General features: G+C 35.5%; 1 protein-coding gene across 14 annotated transcripts in view; it reads left to right on the forward strand.

Moving 5' to 3' along the window:
- LOC120113263 (uncharacterized protein At5g08430-like) overlaps positions 1-20,431 on the forward strand; it is a 39,795-nt gene that overhangs the window by 12,023 nt on the left and 7,341 nt on the right. For 3 of the 14 annotated variants that reach the window (XM_039134205.1, XM_039134208.1, XM_039134177.1), the window contains exons 5-16: positions 77-198; positions 482-541; positions 4,048-4,098; positions 4,462-4,532; positions 4,690-4,841; positions 6,320-6,364; positions 7,079-7,129; positions 9,332-9,382; positions 13,777-13,827; positions 15,656-15,703; positions 17,739-17,786; positions 17,875-17,916. In XM_039134205.1, coding sequence (XP_038990133.1) covers positions 77-198; positions 482-541; positions 4,048-4,098; positions 4,462-4,532; positions 4,690-4,841; positions 6,320-6,364; positions 7,079-7,129; positions 9,332-9,382; positions 13,777-13,827; positions 15,656-15,703; positions 17,739-17,786; positions 17,875-17,916 — 792 coding nt within the window. Of the gene's footprint in view, positions 1-76; positions 199-481; positions 542-4,047; positions 4,099-4,461; positions 4,533-4,689; positions 4,842-6,319; positions 6,365-7,078; positions 7,130-9,331; positions 9,383-13,454; positions 13,722-13,776; positions 13,828-14,625; positions 14,699-15,655; positions 15,704-17,738; positions 17,787-17,874; positions 17,917-20,431 lie in introns of those variants that run through there. The other 11 variants (XR_005515130.1, XM_039134178.1, XM_039134186.1 and 8 more) reach the window with 11 other exon arrangements.

A 20,431-nucleotide genomic window follows, 5' to 3' on the forward strand; every position in this document is an offset into this window, starting at 1 on the left:
AAACACATACATACATACATACTTATATATGTATATATATTGGTTGTAGAAGACATAATTTCTGTTTTCATACCAGGTATTAAGAAGGCTCCACATGCATACAAGGTAGGAGAGACATTGATGGATACCGTCCTATGTGTTTCCAATATGTGTAGGGATATCCAAATAACTATGTTGTCAGATGATGATTTTGAGGAGGTATTCCCAGTAAGACTTCTGTTGTACACTTTGTTAAGCATTGCATCATTTCATACAATATCTTATTTCTCAAACTCATCATCAATGAGTTTAAGTGAAAATATGCAATTCTCTGTTCTGAAATGTATACTGTTGGGTTACTATACAATTCTTATCTTCTCTTTTGGCAGGTGTTGCTTTCGATGATATTTCTAATTTTTTAATTCACATGTAACTCAGCACTATCTTTTGAGATTTTATGCAAGCACCTGGCTTAATTCCTATTCTGCATCCCTATTGATAGGAAGAATGTGAAGATCTCTGTAAGTTGGTGAAGAAAGGCCTCCTTAAAAGGCCTACAGTTGTGAGTTTTTCCTCCTCAGAGCTATTTAATCTTGTGATACCATATGCCTAAGCATTGCTTTTGCATCTCTGTACCTTATAAACATAGAGAATCAGTATTTTTCAACCTACAACATGAAAGAGACTCGTATGTCAAATACTATCAATCTATCATGGTTATCAATATACACTTTTATGTTTGTATTTTCTTATTTTATTTGATAAGTTGTAGGCTACCAGAATTTATTGAAAATAGAATATTCATTCTTATTTCCTTTCTTCTGCAATAGTTTTTGTATGAAATGAAGAAAGTAGTAAGTTTCTAGGATGGTCATTTTGTTTCAGTAGCTGCATGAACAGAAGAAAAATGCTCTTTCATTTATAAGTTTAGGAGACTTCCATGCAGATAGTTGACTCGGTCGACTGAGTTTTTGAAACACAGTTTATATACTAGAGCAGTGTATGTTAAGTATGTTATTGTTGGATGGTCTGGAATTGTAGATAAGGTTAGTTCAAGGGCAAAAATGGTGGAAATGTGGTGCAAATTGCTAAGGAGGGTAGGCAACCGTCATTCAAATCAAGGATTATGAATTCAGCTTTCATTGGAAGACAAAGGAAAACAAGGGTTTGATCTTTGTTTGGTCCAGTGATATCCAAAAGCCATTGTTTTAATTATTTTCTTTCACAAGAATTGGGCTATAGATATAGGTATGTATAGCAGGATCTCTGTAATTTGGATGAAGTGGTGATGCTCTCATTCTTGATCATCAAAATGTTGGGGCTAGCGGCTAGCTAACAATGTTGTATGTGTTGGCATGTTGGGTAAAACGAATCATGTTTGCATAAATTGGTCAGAATAGAAATGACTGCTGAACTTAGTTTGTGGAAGCATTTGGAACATGCTTTAAACATGAGTGTGGAAAGTTGACTTCAATGCACTGTACACCGCAATGAAGCCTGAGAATAGCAAATAGAAGGGACTTATGGGCTTTGGCTGGGATTCTTAAATTGAAGTGATGAGACCAAGGAAAATGTGTATTGCAGTGAACTGAGGGAAATGTAAAAGCTCATCACTATAGAGGTTGGCCTTCTATAGTAGCCATTAAGGAAGCAGAATTCATAAACAATGCAAACTGAAAGACTTTTGATATTATGACTTTTTATTTGAACATAATCATCTGTACCTTTGCAACTGCATACTGATTAATTTTTGTAAGAGATATATTTATCTTAAATACAGTTTTAATCTTTCAGAGTACTATTTTTGAGTATAACTAATTAATTAAGGAAAACTGGAAAAGTGATAAGTTTGGTTAATTCTTAGGTCAATAGAGTCTTAGTCATTTGAACTGTTTTTTAGAGTAGCTTTAGTTTGTTTATATTAAGATTTATTTCAAATTTCTAAAGTCCACAATGCTTATTGGTTAAAGTTCAACTATCAAGATTTAAATGCTTCCAACCTTATGAACTTGACATTTTATAATTTGAATATTGGTCATATATCAAGTATTGAAGTATGACCTACTTCTGCTCTCGCCTATGTCTAACATCTCTTATAGTAAAGGGGTTCTAGTGTCTATCACTTTATCTTACTACTACCTTTTGCTTCTTTATGTTGTGAAGATATTAATTCATCAATATCGAGCTAAAGTTCCTTAGAGGCCTTCTTTTTTTGGTATTTGCATCGAGGCCTTCATTGGGTTCTAAACATTCCCTTCTTTTTCTTTGGCATGCAAGCATAAATTCTTAATTATTTGTATAAAAAAACCTTCAACTCTCTTTTCTAGGTTCATCGATATTGAATCAATCGAATGCACTTCTAAGATTTGTTCCACTTTTGGAAGACATTTCTCAGCTTTCGCTTCCTCCTTTTATTGGTCTTCTTGGGTGGGAAGGAGTTGGTTAGTTAAGTATGCCAACATGCCGCTTTTTCTTTTTTTCTATAACTTTATTGGTGAACTAGAGAGAGGACCTATTTTAATGGCATAAAAGCAAATGAGTTAATGGGAGTCCTATAGTTCTACCAACCACAGATGAATGGGAAGATGCAATCTATGAACTAAGGTAGCTCTCTCTTCTCCAGGGGAGGAATAAATAGGTGGATCAATAAGGAGAGTCTTACTTGAACCCACTTACTGAACTATTCACGAGTAAGTATGCATAGGACTTATTCTGAAGGATTCAACTTACAAAAGAGCTCTTCTTCAAACAAGAGCCTGTTCGTGCTTGTCACAGTTTCTTTCTAGCGAGGTGATGGAAATCCATTTTGAGGACAAGGGGTGGTTACAGCTTGAAGAGGAAGGACCACTCACTCAGTCCTTCTGAAAAAAGGAGAAGAAGCCAATTCACTTCCCGGGAAGAGTTGCATGTAGAGGGTTCGCCTGACGCTAGCTCCAGCTAAGGATTAGAACATCCTTGCTCCTCTAAAGGAGATCCTTTCATTGCAAAGTGTCTATGACATGCTCCCAGAACTGCATTTAGAGGGTGAACCTTGGCATGACAGTTAGGTTGCACCATTATGACTTGGAGGTTATGGGTTTGAAAAACGGAAACAACCTCTTTGCATGAGGGGTGAAGGCTGCATATATGCAATGGTGGGATCCTCGTGCGCTGAGCTGCTCATTTACATTAATTTGGTTTCATTTTCATATGTCCTAACTTCAGTTCTTTTGATTAACACTTTTTGGTTACAATATTACTCTTTGGCACTTGATTATGGGGGTTTTCAATATATTCATAAAGATGGCTACCTTTTAAATTATGCTCTCTTTTTATTAAAGAATGGTCCACCACACCGTTCTATCTTGTAGAAAAAAGATGTTGTTTTAGATATGCTAACTTTTTGGTAACCATTTGGAAATGCAGAAGGATCAGTTCTGGTCCATAGAAAGAAAGGAAAAAGGATTGATTGTGATTCTCGATGGAAAATGTCAGAAAAAAGGGATGTGATTTCTTTTCTTGTTTTATGACTAAGACAATAATAAAAAAAAAGAAATGGAAGAAAAAAAGGAAGAGTGAAACAAGATGAAATGATGAATCCTTGCATCAACAATATCAAATGTACATATACCACAAAAAAGGGATGAATTATTTATCCGTTAATTGTATTCTTCAATTTATGGCGTAAATATATGTGAATGCCAATTTTCTTGCTTCAGACAGCGAAGTACATTTACATTAATTGCACAGTTATCTAAGAAAAGGATCTTGTTTCACATGTCCTTTGCAGTGATTATTCGGTAACAGAACTTTGGTCGTATATGTTTTCTTCACTGTAATATTATGTCTGGAAAAACAAACTAAAGATACTCTTATTGGAAAACTCCATGAGTTATATTTATAGGCCTGGTTTCTCTTTTTCTGCTTAATTACATATTTATCCGTCTTTTTATGTTTTCCTGAGAAGACAAAATTATCAAATTTCTTTTAGTGATTATGTAAAACCCTAACAATATTTCTTTTACATATTTTCTTTTACAATGTAAGAAATTATGTAACAATATTTGATTTTTCTTGCTCTTTTGGCAGGAAGAGCTTGAGAAAAAGGTCAGAATTGTGCATGAGGATATTACAAATCATGTATGTAATTTTGCGTCTTAATAAATCTTTTTGTTCTTTGATAATGTTAACAACATGGTTTCCTGAGTCTGCCTTCCATTTTGGAAGATCAAAATTCATGTTCTCAGAAATTTTAGTTTTGATGATCTTCTTTTGTTGCTATTTTTTGATTTTGTTCTTTCAAAAGTAATCTTGAAAATTGCAATAATTGCAGCATCATGTAGTCTCATGACTTCCTAAAAATTATGTGCCCCTATGTTTTTTTTTGTAAGAATTAGTGGATTGATGCAAAACATAAGCCTGGAAACTAGTTCCTTTGTTTAATTTGCTGATTATTCTATATGTTAAGTTTCTCTTTTGCTAATCTAGTTGATTTCTTCTCAGTGGATTGACAGAGAGATTGTGAAATTACAAAAACTGATTGATCAGGCAAATGACAAGGGATGGCGCAGAGAATATCCTTCAACATAAAAACTGAAAACACAAATACATGTGCACATGCTATAAAATATGAGAAGTCCATTCATCTGCTGATCTAGCACATTATCATCTCGTACATTTCACTGGCTTAGTTGATATGCTTGAAATTATTTTTCCTTGACTTTATGGTACGCTATTTGAGTATATTGACAGAAGAGAACTGCTCTGCACGCCAGCTGAAAGAGCACGCCTTCTAAAGGAGATTCCACAGGTCATTGCAGATACAGAAGAAGAGGTTGAAGTGATCACTGATACATTACTAGAGTCCCATGGAGAAAATAAAGGTTCACTGTACTCATTGATTTCTGTTTAGCATTTGTTTTGGATATTTTCTTTTTCCTGGTCTTGAGAGTTTTCAGTTTCTGTATTCTGATCGGTTCTTTTTTGGGTTCTAATAGAAATTTCTTTGAGCCCCGACGGTGTGGGCTGTAAAACCACATCTCTTTTTGAGCTGTATGTGGATTCCAATTTTAAAACACTCTTATTTTCATAAATATAACCTCTCAAAATAAGAAGGAAAAAATACAGTCTAATAAATGACTACCAAAGAGTATATAAACCAGCAGTTCTAATGCTGCCAGTTTGGTATCCTGGTACCATACTATTCTGACAAGAACACGGGGCCTGTGTAGGTGCAGGACACCGGTCTCACCTGAACCAGTATGTACTGACTTACTAGAACGTACCAACCATATTGGTCCATGCCGATTCCCAGGACATGATGGGAGTTGGTATGCATTAATTCCTTTTTATTCTTGTTGATTCTAATTGTTTCAGTCCATGATGATCATACCAGTACGTTACTATTTTGGTTAAAACCAACACAGGCCTGGTACTTGTATTTTTAATCTTAAAATAAACTAAATTGGGAATATATTTTTTAAAGTACGACGCTCAATCTTGATTGATCAGATTTTGGCATATGCTTATTGTTTATCAATAAATCATGTAACTTGCATATGTGGGGATCTCTTCGTATTAACTCTAGTGTGGCATGAGTAATGCATGCGGCCTTAGAAACGTGGAAACATGGGTTCATGGAGATTCATGAATGAACTCCCCATCTGTAGTTTGGTTATAGAGTTTACCATGTAATATATGAGCAGCCTGCCCCTATTAAAGCAACTGCACAGCAAGTTTATTGATGTTACAGGTCTTGAAGGTTAACAAGGTTGTTTTGAGTAGCAAGTTGACCCGATTGTTGTCCTACTAAATTATTATGGGTTTTAAACCAAACTGTGATACTGCAGAAGGCCAAATGTGGAGTCTTGAAGGGAGTCCATATCAATTAAAAACTACTCATTATACTTTGAAATAGAGACTCGAAGGATTCAAGGTTTTCGGCAGTTTATAGTTTTATTGTGGTTACCCTGAAAATTTGAAACATTGCTGGAAAGAGAAGATGATATGATGCAGAGGTGTGAGATGCTCAAATTGAGATACTGATATTTCAAAATGATAATGCTTTAAGATTTCTCAAAACACTGGTTAAAAATATAGGAAGAAATTTCATTTGTCCAGCTTGCTTACTTAAACATTAGTCTTTCTCTTTCTCTGTCCTTTAGCTTTAAGCATTTATCATTTGATAACTTCTAATTATTTTCTTAAAGACATTCATTTCTTTTTCATGCATTAGTAAGAATGTTATGGAAGTCCAAGTTTTGGATGTATGTGTTGATGTCTGCATGTGTGATTCCTGTGACACTCTCATATCAACTGTTATTATGGTTTTGTCTTAAGTAGCTGTTAATATGATTGGCAGGTGGAAACATTGCCATCATGGAAGCCCTGCCAGAGGAAGCTAAATGTTTGTTCTCCTTATCCAGTTTCTCTCTTGGCCCATTACAGTTTATTTAAATTTTTAGTTTATTGAATTAAAAATGGGTTGGAGTAGATTGGGACTTTGATGTCCAGATTTTATATAAAAAGCTCCAATCTAGATGAAAATCCCATGGAAATTGCATTGCTTGGGTATCTCAACGTGATAAAATGACTATCAGGATTGGAGAAACAACTAGCCTGTGGATCTTAGAAGGAAATTCTTTCAATCTTGATGGAACGGATTTGATCAAAAGATGGATATGGGGATGGTCTGAAGAAACTTATTATAATCCTATGTTGAATAAATTGCCTCTCGACTTCTAGGTGTTAAATTTCCATCTAACAGAAACATGCTTTGCAATTTTTGTTCTTCACATCTTAATTGCAATACATGCTGCCTCTCAAAAGAAAAAGAGGCATGAAGAAGAAGTAAGGAACCCTTTGATTGCTTAAAGGCACAATTACGGACAGAAAAATGCAATGTGAGATGGAGGAAAAAATCATGAACTTGTCAGTTCTTTTGAAGAAAACAAAAACTCAGTTGTATAAATTACAATTTTAATTTTAAGACATACCCAAAATTAAAAAATATTATTTTTGTTACAATACATCCAATAGCACCCTTCAACTCTTGGAGTCTTGGTAATGATTTTCTAAAAAGGAAAAAATGCACATGTTTTAAACTGTTGTAGTGGTATAGCAGGGAATGGAGCGTTCTCTTGTGAAAATGCTGCTGAAGAAAGATCTGAAGGTATGCTTATATGTGTATTTGAATTTTTTTTGAATTCTTTGTAAGTAACAATTGCTAGTTATGCAAGATGGAATTAATATCTTCCATAACCTGTTTCAAGCTGCTGCTCTTGTTTTTCTTTGTAAGATTTATCTGATCTCAACACTTTGCATCTTTGCTTTCTATATTTTAATAAGCTCTTCCTATCTTAATTACTTTAGGGTGCTTAGTCAGCGGATTGTGCGGTGTTGAATGTTTGTTTTAAGGTTCGCAATCTCGGTATCAGACACCGTATCAGTGCTATATTGGTATAGTGTTGGTACGCTCGATGTAGGGTTGGTTCAGCATACCGACTGGGTATGCCGCACATACCGAGTATCGGTTTGTTATTGGTATGGTGTAGTATGCCTGTACGGGTGGTATATACCAGTATTGCGAACCTTGGTTTGTTCTTTTGCTCATAAATCATTCTCTTTTTCCATTCTTCTTAGTCCGCTTATAGTTTGCACTTGTAAACATTTTGGGATTTTCTGTATCATCTTGAGAATGACACTTTACTATTCGCTCACCATTCTTGGTTTTAAACCACTAGCAATGGTTAATCCTGAAATATAGAAGCACTTGTTGGTGGGATTGGAAAAAGATAAAATACTGAAGGGTCCTGGATGTTCCTGTCACCTTATTTTCTTTTTGTTTCCTCTGATGATAACTTGGCCACAGATTTTCTAAACTACTGATATAGGAGAAAGTTTTTTTTTGTATTCTTTTTCTCAAGTTTTTCGTGAACGCGTCATCTGCAACTCCTCTCTATCTAGCTTCATTCATCATCCAGTAAATTACTGATTCTTCATTCAATTTTCAACTTGCATTTGTGTTCACATATATTCTTTTCTTCTCTTCCTTCTTTAGCCCTGATCATTTATCATTTGAGAGTTTCTGCTTTCAAACACATTTCTTTTTATATCCCTAAACTAAGAAAGCTTTTTGTGGCCCAAATTTTGATTATGTTTTCTTCTGACATTTTTGATTTTTTTGTTCTATAATATTTTGTTTTTATTTTTTATTTTTTTGAAAAGATCACTTGGTTTATCAGATAGACATAAGCAGTGGATTCAGGTTAAATAACTGTTGTATATAATTAGAAGGTCTGCATGTGGCTACTGTGGAAGCCCCAGCACAGGAAGCTAAAGGTCTGGATACTTCGCAGATAAACTTGAGAGACTTCCTTGATTCCTCTAGGAATAAGGGGAAAGTTCCTTTTCTCGTCCTTTCCTTAGCTCCAAGATTGTTGAAACTATTGCTATTGAATCAGGGGAATACTTTGTTCACCTGCTGTCTGAACACATCCTTCATTTTTTTGTTTCTTTAGGTTTTCATCCATTGCCCATTTTTTAACTTCATTAAGTGGTAGTCCTTTCACTTCTTTCCCTGTTTTTAGTTTTGTGCATCTGTTAAACATTTCTGATTGCTTTCTTTCCTCTGTTTCCTCAAAAAAAGATTTTTTTAATGATAGTATAAATTTTACATATATTTATTGAGTGATGTTGTCTTGATATTTCTTTTTTTAGTATTATTGTATTTATTGATCTATGATATCGGTCGCTTGTTTGTCAATTTTTCATATGCAATGGATTTTGGCTTGAAAAGTTTTAAATATTATTATAAGTTATGTCGCTCATGAGGAAGTCCCACTATGATACGCTAAAGGTTCATCAAAATATACTTGTTTCTTTAATTTTTAAAACGTTATTATGTGCATTATAATCTGGTTCTGTTGTATGAACTAAAAACTGGGTGTACTTGGCTTTGCAAATGCAAGGCTAAAATGTATAAATAAAACTTCAGTCTAGGTGTATATACCATGGTTCTATTTTTGTAACTGCTTGGCTTAGGCATCTCCTCTGAGGATGAAATGTCTGCCAGAGTTGAAGCAGTCAGGCTTGCAAACTTAGACAGCCATCTAGACTTGATAGGACAGTTTTTTTATCAAAGAATGCATATGCCATTGTATGCAAATCTTGCCTAAAAAGCTTATTGGATTATCTTGACCTGCTACCTGTTAAGTTTCCATCCAATGCTATTGTCTAACTCTGCTTTGGATTTTTTGTCTTGATCTCTTGATTGCAATATATGCTGCCTATAGAAGATGAACATCATCATCATCCCAAAAAGTTGAAAATAAAGGGAGAATTTGCAGAAATTTAAACTTTTGCTCTGGTGTAGCAGGGAATGGAGCTGATTCCCATGAGAATGCTGTGGAAGGACAACCTGAAGGTTTGCTTATTTATATATTTTTAAATAATTTCAATTTGAAACATTTGTAACTAGCATAATGATCTTGGGTGTGATTAACTGTAAACCCTTCTAGAAGCAGAACCTATTTTTTAAAGTATGTCTTGTTGTTGCTGCTACTGCTGCTGCTGCTGCTTTGTAAGCCATTTTGGGTTTTCAGTTCACATTTTGCTTCTGATCTAGCTTCATTAAACATTTTATTCTATGACTTTTGGATCATAATTACATTCGCTTTTGCTTATTCCCCCGATTGTGTGGTAGCCTTTTATCTTATAAATCTCTCATATTCTTTTGTTATCTATAGAGAATCATCATATTAATATCCTTACAGAATTTGTTTTCTTTTTTCTTTTTTAATTGTATGCTTTATCTTGATTTTTGGGAATGGCATTTAACTGTTGCATTGCCACTTTTTAAACCTTTAAGACCTCTGGTGAGGTTTGATCATTAAATGTAGTTGCCAGTAGATGTGATTGAGGAAGATTAACTTCTGAAGGTTCAAACGGTACAATGTTGTGCATAAGCTTTTGGTTCAAGATTTAAAAACTATTTCTTTTGATTTAGAAGAAGACCTCATCATTGCTCGTCTAAACTTCTCTAGAAACACTTGTGATTTGTGAAGCTTTCTGTCTGCTTTTGAGCTAATTTCATTTGTAATCTCCATATCACTTCAATCATTTTTTATTTTTAATTTGCTTCTTAAACATGGCATGTCATTAGAAAATTATCTATGTTTCCTAGTCAATATCCCATTAATCTAGTTAACAATTAGGAACTTAGCTTGAGTTTTGCCTCCAACTATGAAGCCTTATTGTAGCTGTCTGGATTCAGTCTAAGAGTCCTTTATGCATTTCTTCCTGTTATTCCAATGCTATTGCAAGTTTTCCAGTTTCTTTTGTATAATTTTCGTCCATGCAACCCTTGAATCTTCTCCTGCTCTTTCTAGATCCTTAAACACAGATTTGAGTACCTTTCCTTAGGGGGCCTTAGAATTTTATGCACAGGTTCAAACCATGTTTGATTGATTCTCCATTACTTTAGCCCCAATTCATGCCAGTCTTAGGCCTTCTCCATTAAATACTTATTTCTCACTCCTCCTTTTCTGTTTATGCAACATATCTGTTTCAACATTCATTTTGTCATACCTACTTTGTCGAAGCATCTATTGCCTAACATTATTAACCATAAGTAGTGCTGGCCATGTTGTTGTCTTACAAGTTTTTTGCTTGTCCTTAGGGTATACATGGATATAGACACCACAAAACAACTTGCCCATTTTGTTTACTATGCTCCAATTATATTAGACATGTTTCATCCCCGTCCGCACCTCCGCACCCCCCCCCCCCCCCCCCCCCCCCCCCCCCCCCCCCCCCGCCCCCCGGGGTCTCATGCAGGGTTTCAAGTGCTGGCCCATGTTGGGCCAGTATTGGCATGTGTGCTGGGTTGATACTAGCATGGAATGGGTGTTTTGGCATAGCACTGCATGTATGTTAGCACGGCACAACATGTTCCTTGCTGGCCTTTGGCCAGCATGTTCCATGCGAACAACACTTAAATCCTTCGTATCATGTTTGTTGGGCTCTCAGTTTCAGTTTTTTACGTATCCATTACATTTCATATATGTTCCTATTGTTTTTTTACACCTTATCTTTTAAGATTCCTGCTCATAGTTCCAATTTCACATCTAACCTTGTCCTCTTATCATCAAGCAACTTTACATCATCCACAAATTAGATACACCAAAGCACATCTTCCAGATAAGTTCACCTTAAGCGATTCAGGCTAGCTTTGGCCCTTGTTGTAACCACAACATGACTTAAAATTCACCTGCTACTGAGAGCTACTTCTCTATGTACTCTATCCTGTGCTTTGTTGAAGTTGATAGCGACCATTCATGGAATCCTTTCTATACCCTACATCTTTTCATCTATTTCTTAAGAAACATTAGTCTTTGTATTACCCTTTTTGGTCTAAAATGATAGTTGATTCTCTTAGATTTTGCGTTCTAAACAAGGTCCGCTGAACCGATATCGAAACCCGTACCAGTCGGCGGACGGGTTGGTATGGTACTGGTTTGGTATCGTAACGACACACGGTACGGTAAGGCATACTGGCATACTCAATTTTTTTTGAGTTTTTCAAGTTGATTTAATTGGTAATCAACTTTTTTGAACTTTTTCAATGATTTTAAGTCTAATTTGATTTTTTTTTTGATGTTTCTATGTCGGCACACTCATTTTTTTTGAGTTTTTCAAGTTGATTTAATTGGTAGTCAATCTTTTTGAACTTTTTTAATGATTTTAAGTCTAATTTGATTTTTTTTGATGTTTTTTGATGTTTCTATGATCCTGGTTTAACCTAAATGATCCCTCTTATTGTTTTAAAATGATACAAATCATAAAATGGTTAGTAAGATGTTGCGTGCTACAAGAAGCTACATAAAATATCTTCAAATCAAGTAGTGAGGTAAAAAATATAAAATAATACAATCAGTTACATATATTTAAAATGCAACATACATACCGATTTCTAAAATCTCATCGAGTGGCAATGACTCTCCTATCTGATCAATCACCTCCTCCATTAGTTTGAGGATGTACGTGGCATCATACACCTAATCAGCAGCAACTGACTTGTGAAAGAAAGTCTTTATATCATAATATGTCAGAAAGTTGATAATAATCTACTTGGTAGGACCGGTCCAACCATCACACACCACCGTCAGTCCATATGTGGATCACTTGTGGGTCACTTGCTCTTGTATGAGACAATCCATTTCTCTAGCTCCTCATTACTGTCAAGAAGCTCACTATAGATGTTCTTTGGGCCTGGAGGATCTACATTGGGGCCGACAGCCTGTATAGCGGAAATGATAGCCCTATAGCACATCTTGTCTACCATATTTGTTGGAATGTGGCTGAAATGAAATCAGGATCTAATAGCTCGCCACATATCCTTCTTCTTATTCTTCTTCAGCATTGTGTCAACCTTCTACTGCTTCGAATCTCTGCTAGGAAGGTATGTGGATCTAAAGAATGGATTGCTGCTAAAGGTGAAATATGTCTGAATGACTTTTTTTTGCTATCAAAAGCCTCCAGCATAGATGTAATACAACTGCCGCCTTTGTTAATGGCCTCCCTGACTAAGGAGGTCCTTCTGCTCGTAGAACCGGAACCTGACTCATAGTATGAAAGCCCAAATCGAGCCTTATACCTGGCCACCTCATCCTGCTGCCATTGATCATCCACACTCGCCTACATGGCAGCCTGGATCTGTGCCTCCTTGTTATCCGGAGCGGACGTCTTCTTTAACTCTCTAGAGTGATAGGAAGGTGGCCTTGCCGCTTGGCGGTCCACCTCCGCCTTCCATTTGGAAACTCTCTCCTTTGCTTTGAAATCAGCAAAGTATTTCTTCGTCAGCTGCCGAAACTTCTGTGGGCATTTTCGGCACATAGATACGTCAGCAAGGTCGGTAGAACCATCCTGAACTGCCTGGTTTGGGGTATTCCGAGCCATACCGGCTGCGGACCGGGACGGTTTCGGCGACGAAAATGAGACCGACGCCGAAGAAGTTGAAGAAAAGAGAGGAAGAGAGAGCGGGGGAGGGAGGGAGAGGGAGAGGAAGAGAGATTGGTTGAGGCTGGCTGGGGAGCCTCCGTGCAGAGGGAGCCGTAGAAGAGGGGATTAGCAATTTGCCAACTTTCACTTAAAAACCTCAAAAATAAAAAGGCCCCCTCCGGCCCCTGTTTCGAATGAAACCGGTTCGGACCTTTTTCGGCTAGTTCCAGTCTGTTCGGAACTAGTTCCAGCCGGTTCGGGGCCGGAACCGACTCCATAGGCCGAACCAATCCGGTTTCCTACCGGGTGGGCTTGATACGGGCCGAACCGGATGGTTCAGTCCGGTTCGGCAATCCTTGGTTCTAAATATTCATTCTATCACTTGTTCCCGCTACTTTGCTCGTGGCTTATAAGTTTAGTTCCAAAATAATTGGTGCAAATGTGCAATTTTGTATAGCATGTTTATTCTTAAAGACATGTACCTAATACTTGTCCAGACATTTTTCCTCTTTTCTGCTTGGGCATTGCCTCTCAAGGTCAAGCAGCTATGAAGATTGGAGAAGCTACCAGACTGTTTGACCTGGTTAAGTATTTTTTCTTGTATAAGCCAGTGTTGATTAAACAGCACCTTTGTACTATATGCAGAACTCTTGCAATCCTAATTCTTTAATAGATGACCATGTATTTGCCAATTCTTAAGCTTCCATCTATGGTAGCTACATTTGATTATTATGTTTCACTCTCTTGATTGCTATATATGCTACGAAAAGAGGACAAACAGCTTGAAGAAAAATTGTCTGACTCACTGCACTGGTGTAGCAGGGAATGTAGCTGCTTTCCATGAAGATGCTGCAGAAGAAAAATCTGAAGGTGCGCCAATTTATATATTTAATTCAACATAGTATGAAATAATTTTATGTAATTATTCCTAATTAGGATGGTATAATCATTGCTTGTGGTAACCTTTTATTTTATTGTGTTGCTCACTCTAAATTAATTTTTATTCATGGGCATATCACAACTACATGCTTATTTGCTTTCTGGTCACCAGATGATCTCATAATACTGCTGGATCTTAACGGAAGCCCTTCATGTTCTTTTGCTATGTACTGTCCTAGAGAGCTAATTTATTTTGTTGCTTTCCACGTAGCATACTTTTTTCATCTTGAGAATGACATTTAACTTTATGCTGCTGCATTTATGGTTTTTACTGATGGCCTGTCCAAAAATGTAGTTCCCAATTGCTATAGTGGGAAGAATATGAAATGTTGAAGTTTCTGAAAATAAAGTTCCCCTTTTCCACTGATAATAATGTACAGTCTTTTGGTTTGAGATTTTTGAAATAGTTGTTTCTGAATTCTGATTAAGGAGAAAACTTCATTCATCACTTTTTCTGAACTTCCTGAAAAAAAATCCTTTGCTTGCTCTTATTGTTCTCTTACCATTAATATTTCAGCTTGTTTCTGGACAGACTAATCTTTCTTTCTCTCCTTGCTTTTGTCCATGTCGCTCAATTTTTTTTCTTTCTTAAAGCACTTTTTTTGTGGCTTTCCCTGTATTGAAATCTTCAAATTAGCATCTATTTTTCTGGTGACATTCTGGTGATATTTTCTGATTTCTATTCTTGTTCTATTCATCAACTTATTTATGGAATGGAGTTTGTCGTAGGTGATTGTAATATGATAAGTGGGTGCACCTGTTGCTGATGTGGAAGTCCTGACAGAGGAAGCTAAAGGTTTAGGTTGTTAACCTATACTAGATCAGCTTTTTTAGCCACTTATGATATCAGTAATATCATGAACCTAAAGTGGTTGAAATATCATATTGCCAATGCCAAATCAAATGGATTAAATTTCTACCTACATCAATATCATATGAATCTAACTATGTACTGCTTAATCAGTGCATCTCCTCTCAAGAGTAATTCGCTACGATGTTATACATGAAATATGGCCATGAATATAACAAAATAATGATATGTTGATACGAAAAATCTTGAAAAATTTCATAAACTCCATCAAGCAAAGCAGGGTAACAAAATGACATAGTCCGTACTTCATACAATTTTATAAACTTCCACAAACTCATCATTTAGTCAGCTTTGAAATCAATAAACCCTCCACACTTTAATGTCAACATAACAGAATCCAAAATCATCCATTCATTGAAGGTTTACACTATAAAAAGAAAGAAAAGCTTCCCTCTCTTTCTTGGAGGTATCATGGAAGTACCTTGAGTGAATGCATGAAGTATATAGAACTTTCTTTAAAAAAAAAAAATATATGCTTAACATAACTATTGGCATGTATTTTTGACGTATCTGATGAGTATTGATTTCTGATATTGACATGGCATCCGATTTGAAGTTGCTTCCTAGATGGTTAGAGGTGTAATCGAAATGGAAAACTTAGACAGCAATCCAATCTTGCTAGGACAGATTGTTTAAAGAATATGCTGAGATTCATTGAGCATTGAGTGAAGAAAATCTTATTGTAACCCTTACATTTTATGACTTTCCTTCTCTTTGCTTGTGGTTGGGGTTCCATGTAATCTGAATGGTATGCTTTTAGTTATTAAATTTCAATCTCTTCATTGAATGAAAGAAAAGAAAAGCATGATTTTTTTTTAATATTTATGTTAATATCTCTAAAAGAAGTAGAATTTTATCTTTTTTAAACTATTGCTTGGGTGTTGACAGATAATGAAGCTGCCTTGCATGAAAATTCTGTGGAAGTTAGACCTGAAGGTTTGCTATTTCTTAAGAGTTTTTTTTTTCCTAAGTTCTAGAATCATTGTAGGTTAGTTTGATGCGATGTTTGCTATGGTTCTTCATTGTGGTATTTTGTTTTAAAGTGTTGTTCTATCTTTTCATTGTAAAATGCCTGATGCCTTTGATTTGGAATTTTCTACATTTTAATTATGATCGTTCTAACTTTATTGAATTTAGTATTCAGTTGTTTTTGCATCTTAGTTATATACACTTATGTCATCAGGATTTAATGAGTTTGATATTGTAAGTTACTGTTCTTGTATAGATAATTTTCTCTCATCAGTTATCTAGTGTTCTCAAAAGATACAACTTACTGATTTCCACTTAATATACATCAATGAACTCTTTTTATATCTTATGAGAAAGAAATTTAACATTGCATTGTTGCTTTATGAACATCTGCTGATGGTGAATCCTAAGATGTAGTTTCTGACTGGTGGGATGGGAAGAAGATTAATTCTTAGAGATTCTACAAGCTAATATTGTCTTTCTTGCTGCTGATAATACGTGGTCTTTGCTTCTTGGCGTCACTCTTTTTTTCCCCCCAACTTCTTTGTGCACGCATCTTTCATTTTCTGACTCCTTTTTTAAGCCAGGTTTGCTCATTATTCACTTATCTGATTTTTATTATCCTTTTTTTATTTATGATTTACTTAAACAGGAGTCATCAAGCTAGACTTGTTCCTTTTTCTGGTTGAAATGGATTAAATAATTTTTCCACATCGATGTTTTGAACTGTTATAGGTGTTTGAATCTGCCCTTGTAGATGTCTGGTTAACCATTTAGCTTAATTAATACCAGTATTCCATGTTCCTGTCTAGGAATTGGTTAGTATATGGATTTCCTCCCTGGATCAAATGAATCTTATGTGGGTGAAACAATCATTCTGGGCACCTTAGTGTGTTTGCACTAAGAAGACCACCTAGAGTCTTAGCAATCGAATATTGGTAGCTCAGGTGTGATAAAGAAGAGACATCTTGGCCCAGGGTGTTGGAGTTCTGGTCTACCTGTTGTGTAAAAGTCTCCTTTATTTTGCTACTTAATGTGTCTCTCTCTGATTTTGATGGTTTGACATTGTCTTTATTGTAATTAATACTACCTAGAGGGGTAACAGAACTGTGGGAAGGAAACCCTTATTACTTCAGACACTCTTGATAATAATATCCATAGAAAAAGAAGAATCACATAATGTCTTTGAACTTTAAAATGTTGCTCTGGTATATCAGGAAATGGAGCTGCTTTCCATGAGATTGCTGCAGAAGAAAAACGAAAACATTTGCCAATTTATATGAATTTACTTATTCAAACTAAGTTCAAACACTTTGTATATAAACCTTAAGTTTGTTAGATATTGTTCTAAAGGAATCAACCTTTTTGTTTAGTTAGTTTTGCCTTTTTAATTTCAAGCCATCTCTTCCTAAATTAAGTCATTGCTTCTCTCATGTCATACGCACTCTATTCTCTACTTCATCTCAAGCTGTTAATTCCTTTGTGGATCTTTTGGGTTTCTGATGGAACATGTGTATGTGTTAGTTCTCTTTCTAATTATTTTAGTTTTACAACTGCACTGTTGTTACTTTGATTGTTTTTTACATCTGGTCATTTCAGTTAAATCTTTTCTTTTGTTATTTGCCACTCTTAGATTGACTGTTCAAGACAAGTAAGATACAATTTTTCATAGTTTCTAGTCAGTTCTTACATTGTGCAAGGAATTATCATTCCATTTGAATTTGTTGTACTTGTACTTTTCTTTTTCTTTTATATTTTGTGGAAGAAGAATTAGGCTGACTACTAAGGGATTGCTATTAATTTTGTCATTCATCCAGCCAAATTACTTGAGATTACTTTGCTTGAAACTGAACAATATTAGTAACAAGCTCACCTGATTCTTTCTAATCTGCTTTGGGGTTTATCTCTCTCTCTCTCTCTAATTTGGCTAGGTTTAAAGACTTAGTATTGCTTTGTTAATTCTCAAATCTGCCTTCTGAAAGTGTTATATGTGTTTTGGCAGGGAATGAAGCTTCTTCCTATGAGGCAGCTAATAATGAAGAAGTTGAAGGTTCTCATGACTCAACTTCTTTTCCTTTCCATGGTTAATAAATCTTTTCCATTCAAGAATCTAAATGCTGCTATCCTTGACATGATAGGGATGGGAGCTTCACCAAAAGTCACTGGACAACTTGGCATAGGTGGAACTCCTACATAATTCTTGATCAATATTTCAGACTTATTTTCTTGTTTAGAAGTGCATTTATATGCAGTGGCCTATTAAGTATGCGGTATGCCATGTCAGATGTCTAGTCAGGTAGAAATGGGTATTGCTTAGTTAATGTTGGAAAATTTATCATGTGAAGCCAGCTTAGCAGTTGGTATCCTTGGAGCTAGAAGTTCACCTGATAGGGACTGGATCTTCTTTGTCTGATGACTGCATATGTTGTTGTTCATCTGCTTGTTTATTTCTTGGGAGATTCTGTTTACATTCTAAAGTATGTCATGGCTTCAGTTTGTGTCAGTTATTAGATACTTCTTTTGCTAGTTTCTTTTTGCAATTATTGCTGTCTTTTCTTATCTGATAGAGTTGATATCTTAAAAAACTAAGAAGCTGCTGTTAATGAACTAGTGGGGAATAGAATTCTCTGTATTAAAAATTTAAATGCAAAGAGCCTGTATTTCTCTAATCTGTTAGGACTGTTTACGAGCAATATATTTTCTGTGAATTTTTAATATTTTGTTGGCATGCCCAATCTTCGTATCCACATGGGCCTCTCCTGAAGGGTTAAGGAATCTGATATTCCAAGTCATTGAGATTTATGGCTTAAATGAATCACAAGCTTTGAACCTAGTTTTTTTCTCATCATTTCTCATCTGCAGTTTGTATTTTAGGCATTTAATTGTTGCTATTAGATCTTTTGCTGGCTGATAAAAGGGGAAAAACATGTTAAATATTGTCAGTATTACATATGTTTCCAATGCAACCCCAAGTTCGGAAGCTAGTTATGGCTAGGATGTTCCAAATGGTTGTAGGCACTCACCAGCAATTCGCTTCCATCCCTTACAATATAGAACTTGTTTTATATAATTATCTTCAATAGATTTTGTTATCCAAGAGGAGATTCCTTAATGCCATTTATTTAGAAATGATAGTTGGTGTATTTATGGACGAAGTACATGATGAGGCTTAGGTTTGAATTTCAGGAGGAATCAGTATGGAGCAAAGGTTTGCTACTAGTTGGACCAGAATATGGTGCATGTAAATTAGAATAAGGGGCGAGAGATCCCACCATTCTACATAATTTTGAAGAGAAACAATTTATGTACCATGTATTGCAGTTGTATTATGGGGCTGCTTTTCATTTGGCTCATTGGCTTATTTGTGCCTTTGAGATGAACACAGCTTCTTAAATCAAAAGTTATCATCCTCCACCTTCATCTAGGCTCTTTCCAAGTTTAGTCAACTTCAATGGGTTGTTCTTTGCGTGAGCTTAAACTGCAATCAATAATGTAGATCTTCCTTTCCACCATTAGTCATCCAGGTTTCATGGTAGGCCACTCTGTTGCTTAGATTTGCCTTTGCTAAAATTTTGGCACCAATTTCTAGAGAGTTGATTTAAGGTTGACAGCGGATGGTAAAATCTGTTCAATCTATTGAGCCTTCTCAACTTTGAGTCGTGCCCTATAGTCAACCAGATAGTTGTCAGGGAACAGCTTGGTTTGCTACGAAAGAGAATTACCCTTAATTTGAAATCCAAAATTTGACTATTACATTCAAACAAAAGTGGCGTTAAAATTTAACCGTCTTTAAAGAAAGCGTGCAATTGAATATAGTGCAAGTAAAGGTGCATTACAATTCATGAATCTTAAAAAAAATTTAATTACTAAACTTTGAATCATGGTTGGCCTCACTGTACTGTACTGGCCTATGCCGACACTATACTAGCATGGTACTTATATATGTACTGAAACTGGTAATCCAAGCATTGCTTGAACATTGCCTATTTGCATAAACTACCTTCATAATGCAAACAAAATGCAAACTATCTGGTGCTGGTGTTCTTCAATAATCACTAGATCCAAAAGCAACTTTAAAATGTCGAGCTCTCTTTTTTGAAAAAGGTCTATTGGATCCCTCACCAAACACTCTGAAAAGATTATGAAATGGACAACATGAGGTACACAACTTAACAAGTAAACTTCTTCCATGGTTAAAAGAATTTAAGTTCCTGTTGAGAGCGAATGACCTTTTAAAACATAGCATGAGAATCTGATTGTCATTAAGATGAAGGTTCCTAGAAAGCATTTTGATTATAAATGCTAAAAGTCAAAAATCTTCTTATAAGGAACAAAATACTGCGACAACGAAAACACATTTTAGATTTCAGAGAAGCTATGATATTTCAAATAGTTAATGTTATCCAATTAAGGTTCCGTTACACTTTCAAGGCCAGATAAATCATCAAGTCCACATTTATCGCTTGGCCAAGGGTTCAAATATATCCTCATTGATTATCTGAAAGAGACCACAAGTACCACCTAGATAGAGGTCCATATGTATCTTCATCGAAATTCGAATGCTAAAAATATCACTGAGCTAGAGATCCACATTCAAGTATGATGTTATTTTCAGATTTGCAGTGCTCTCGTAAATGCTATAGTTAAAGAGGTTTGAATAACAAGAGAATGTGAAATCATAACACATATACATGA

Source organism: Phoenix dactylifera, chromosome 1, assembly GCF_009389715.1.
Source record: "Phoenix dactylifera cultivar Barhee BC4 chromosome 1, palm_55x_up_171113_PBpolish2nd_filt_p, whole genome shotgun sequence".
NCBI lineage: Eukaryota > Viridiplantae > Streptophyta > Magnoliopsida > Arecales > Arecaceae > Phoenix > Phoenix dactylifera.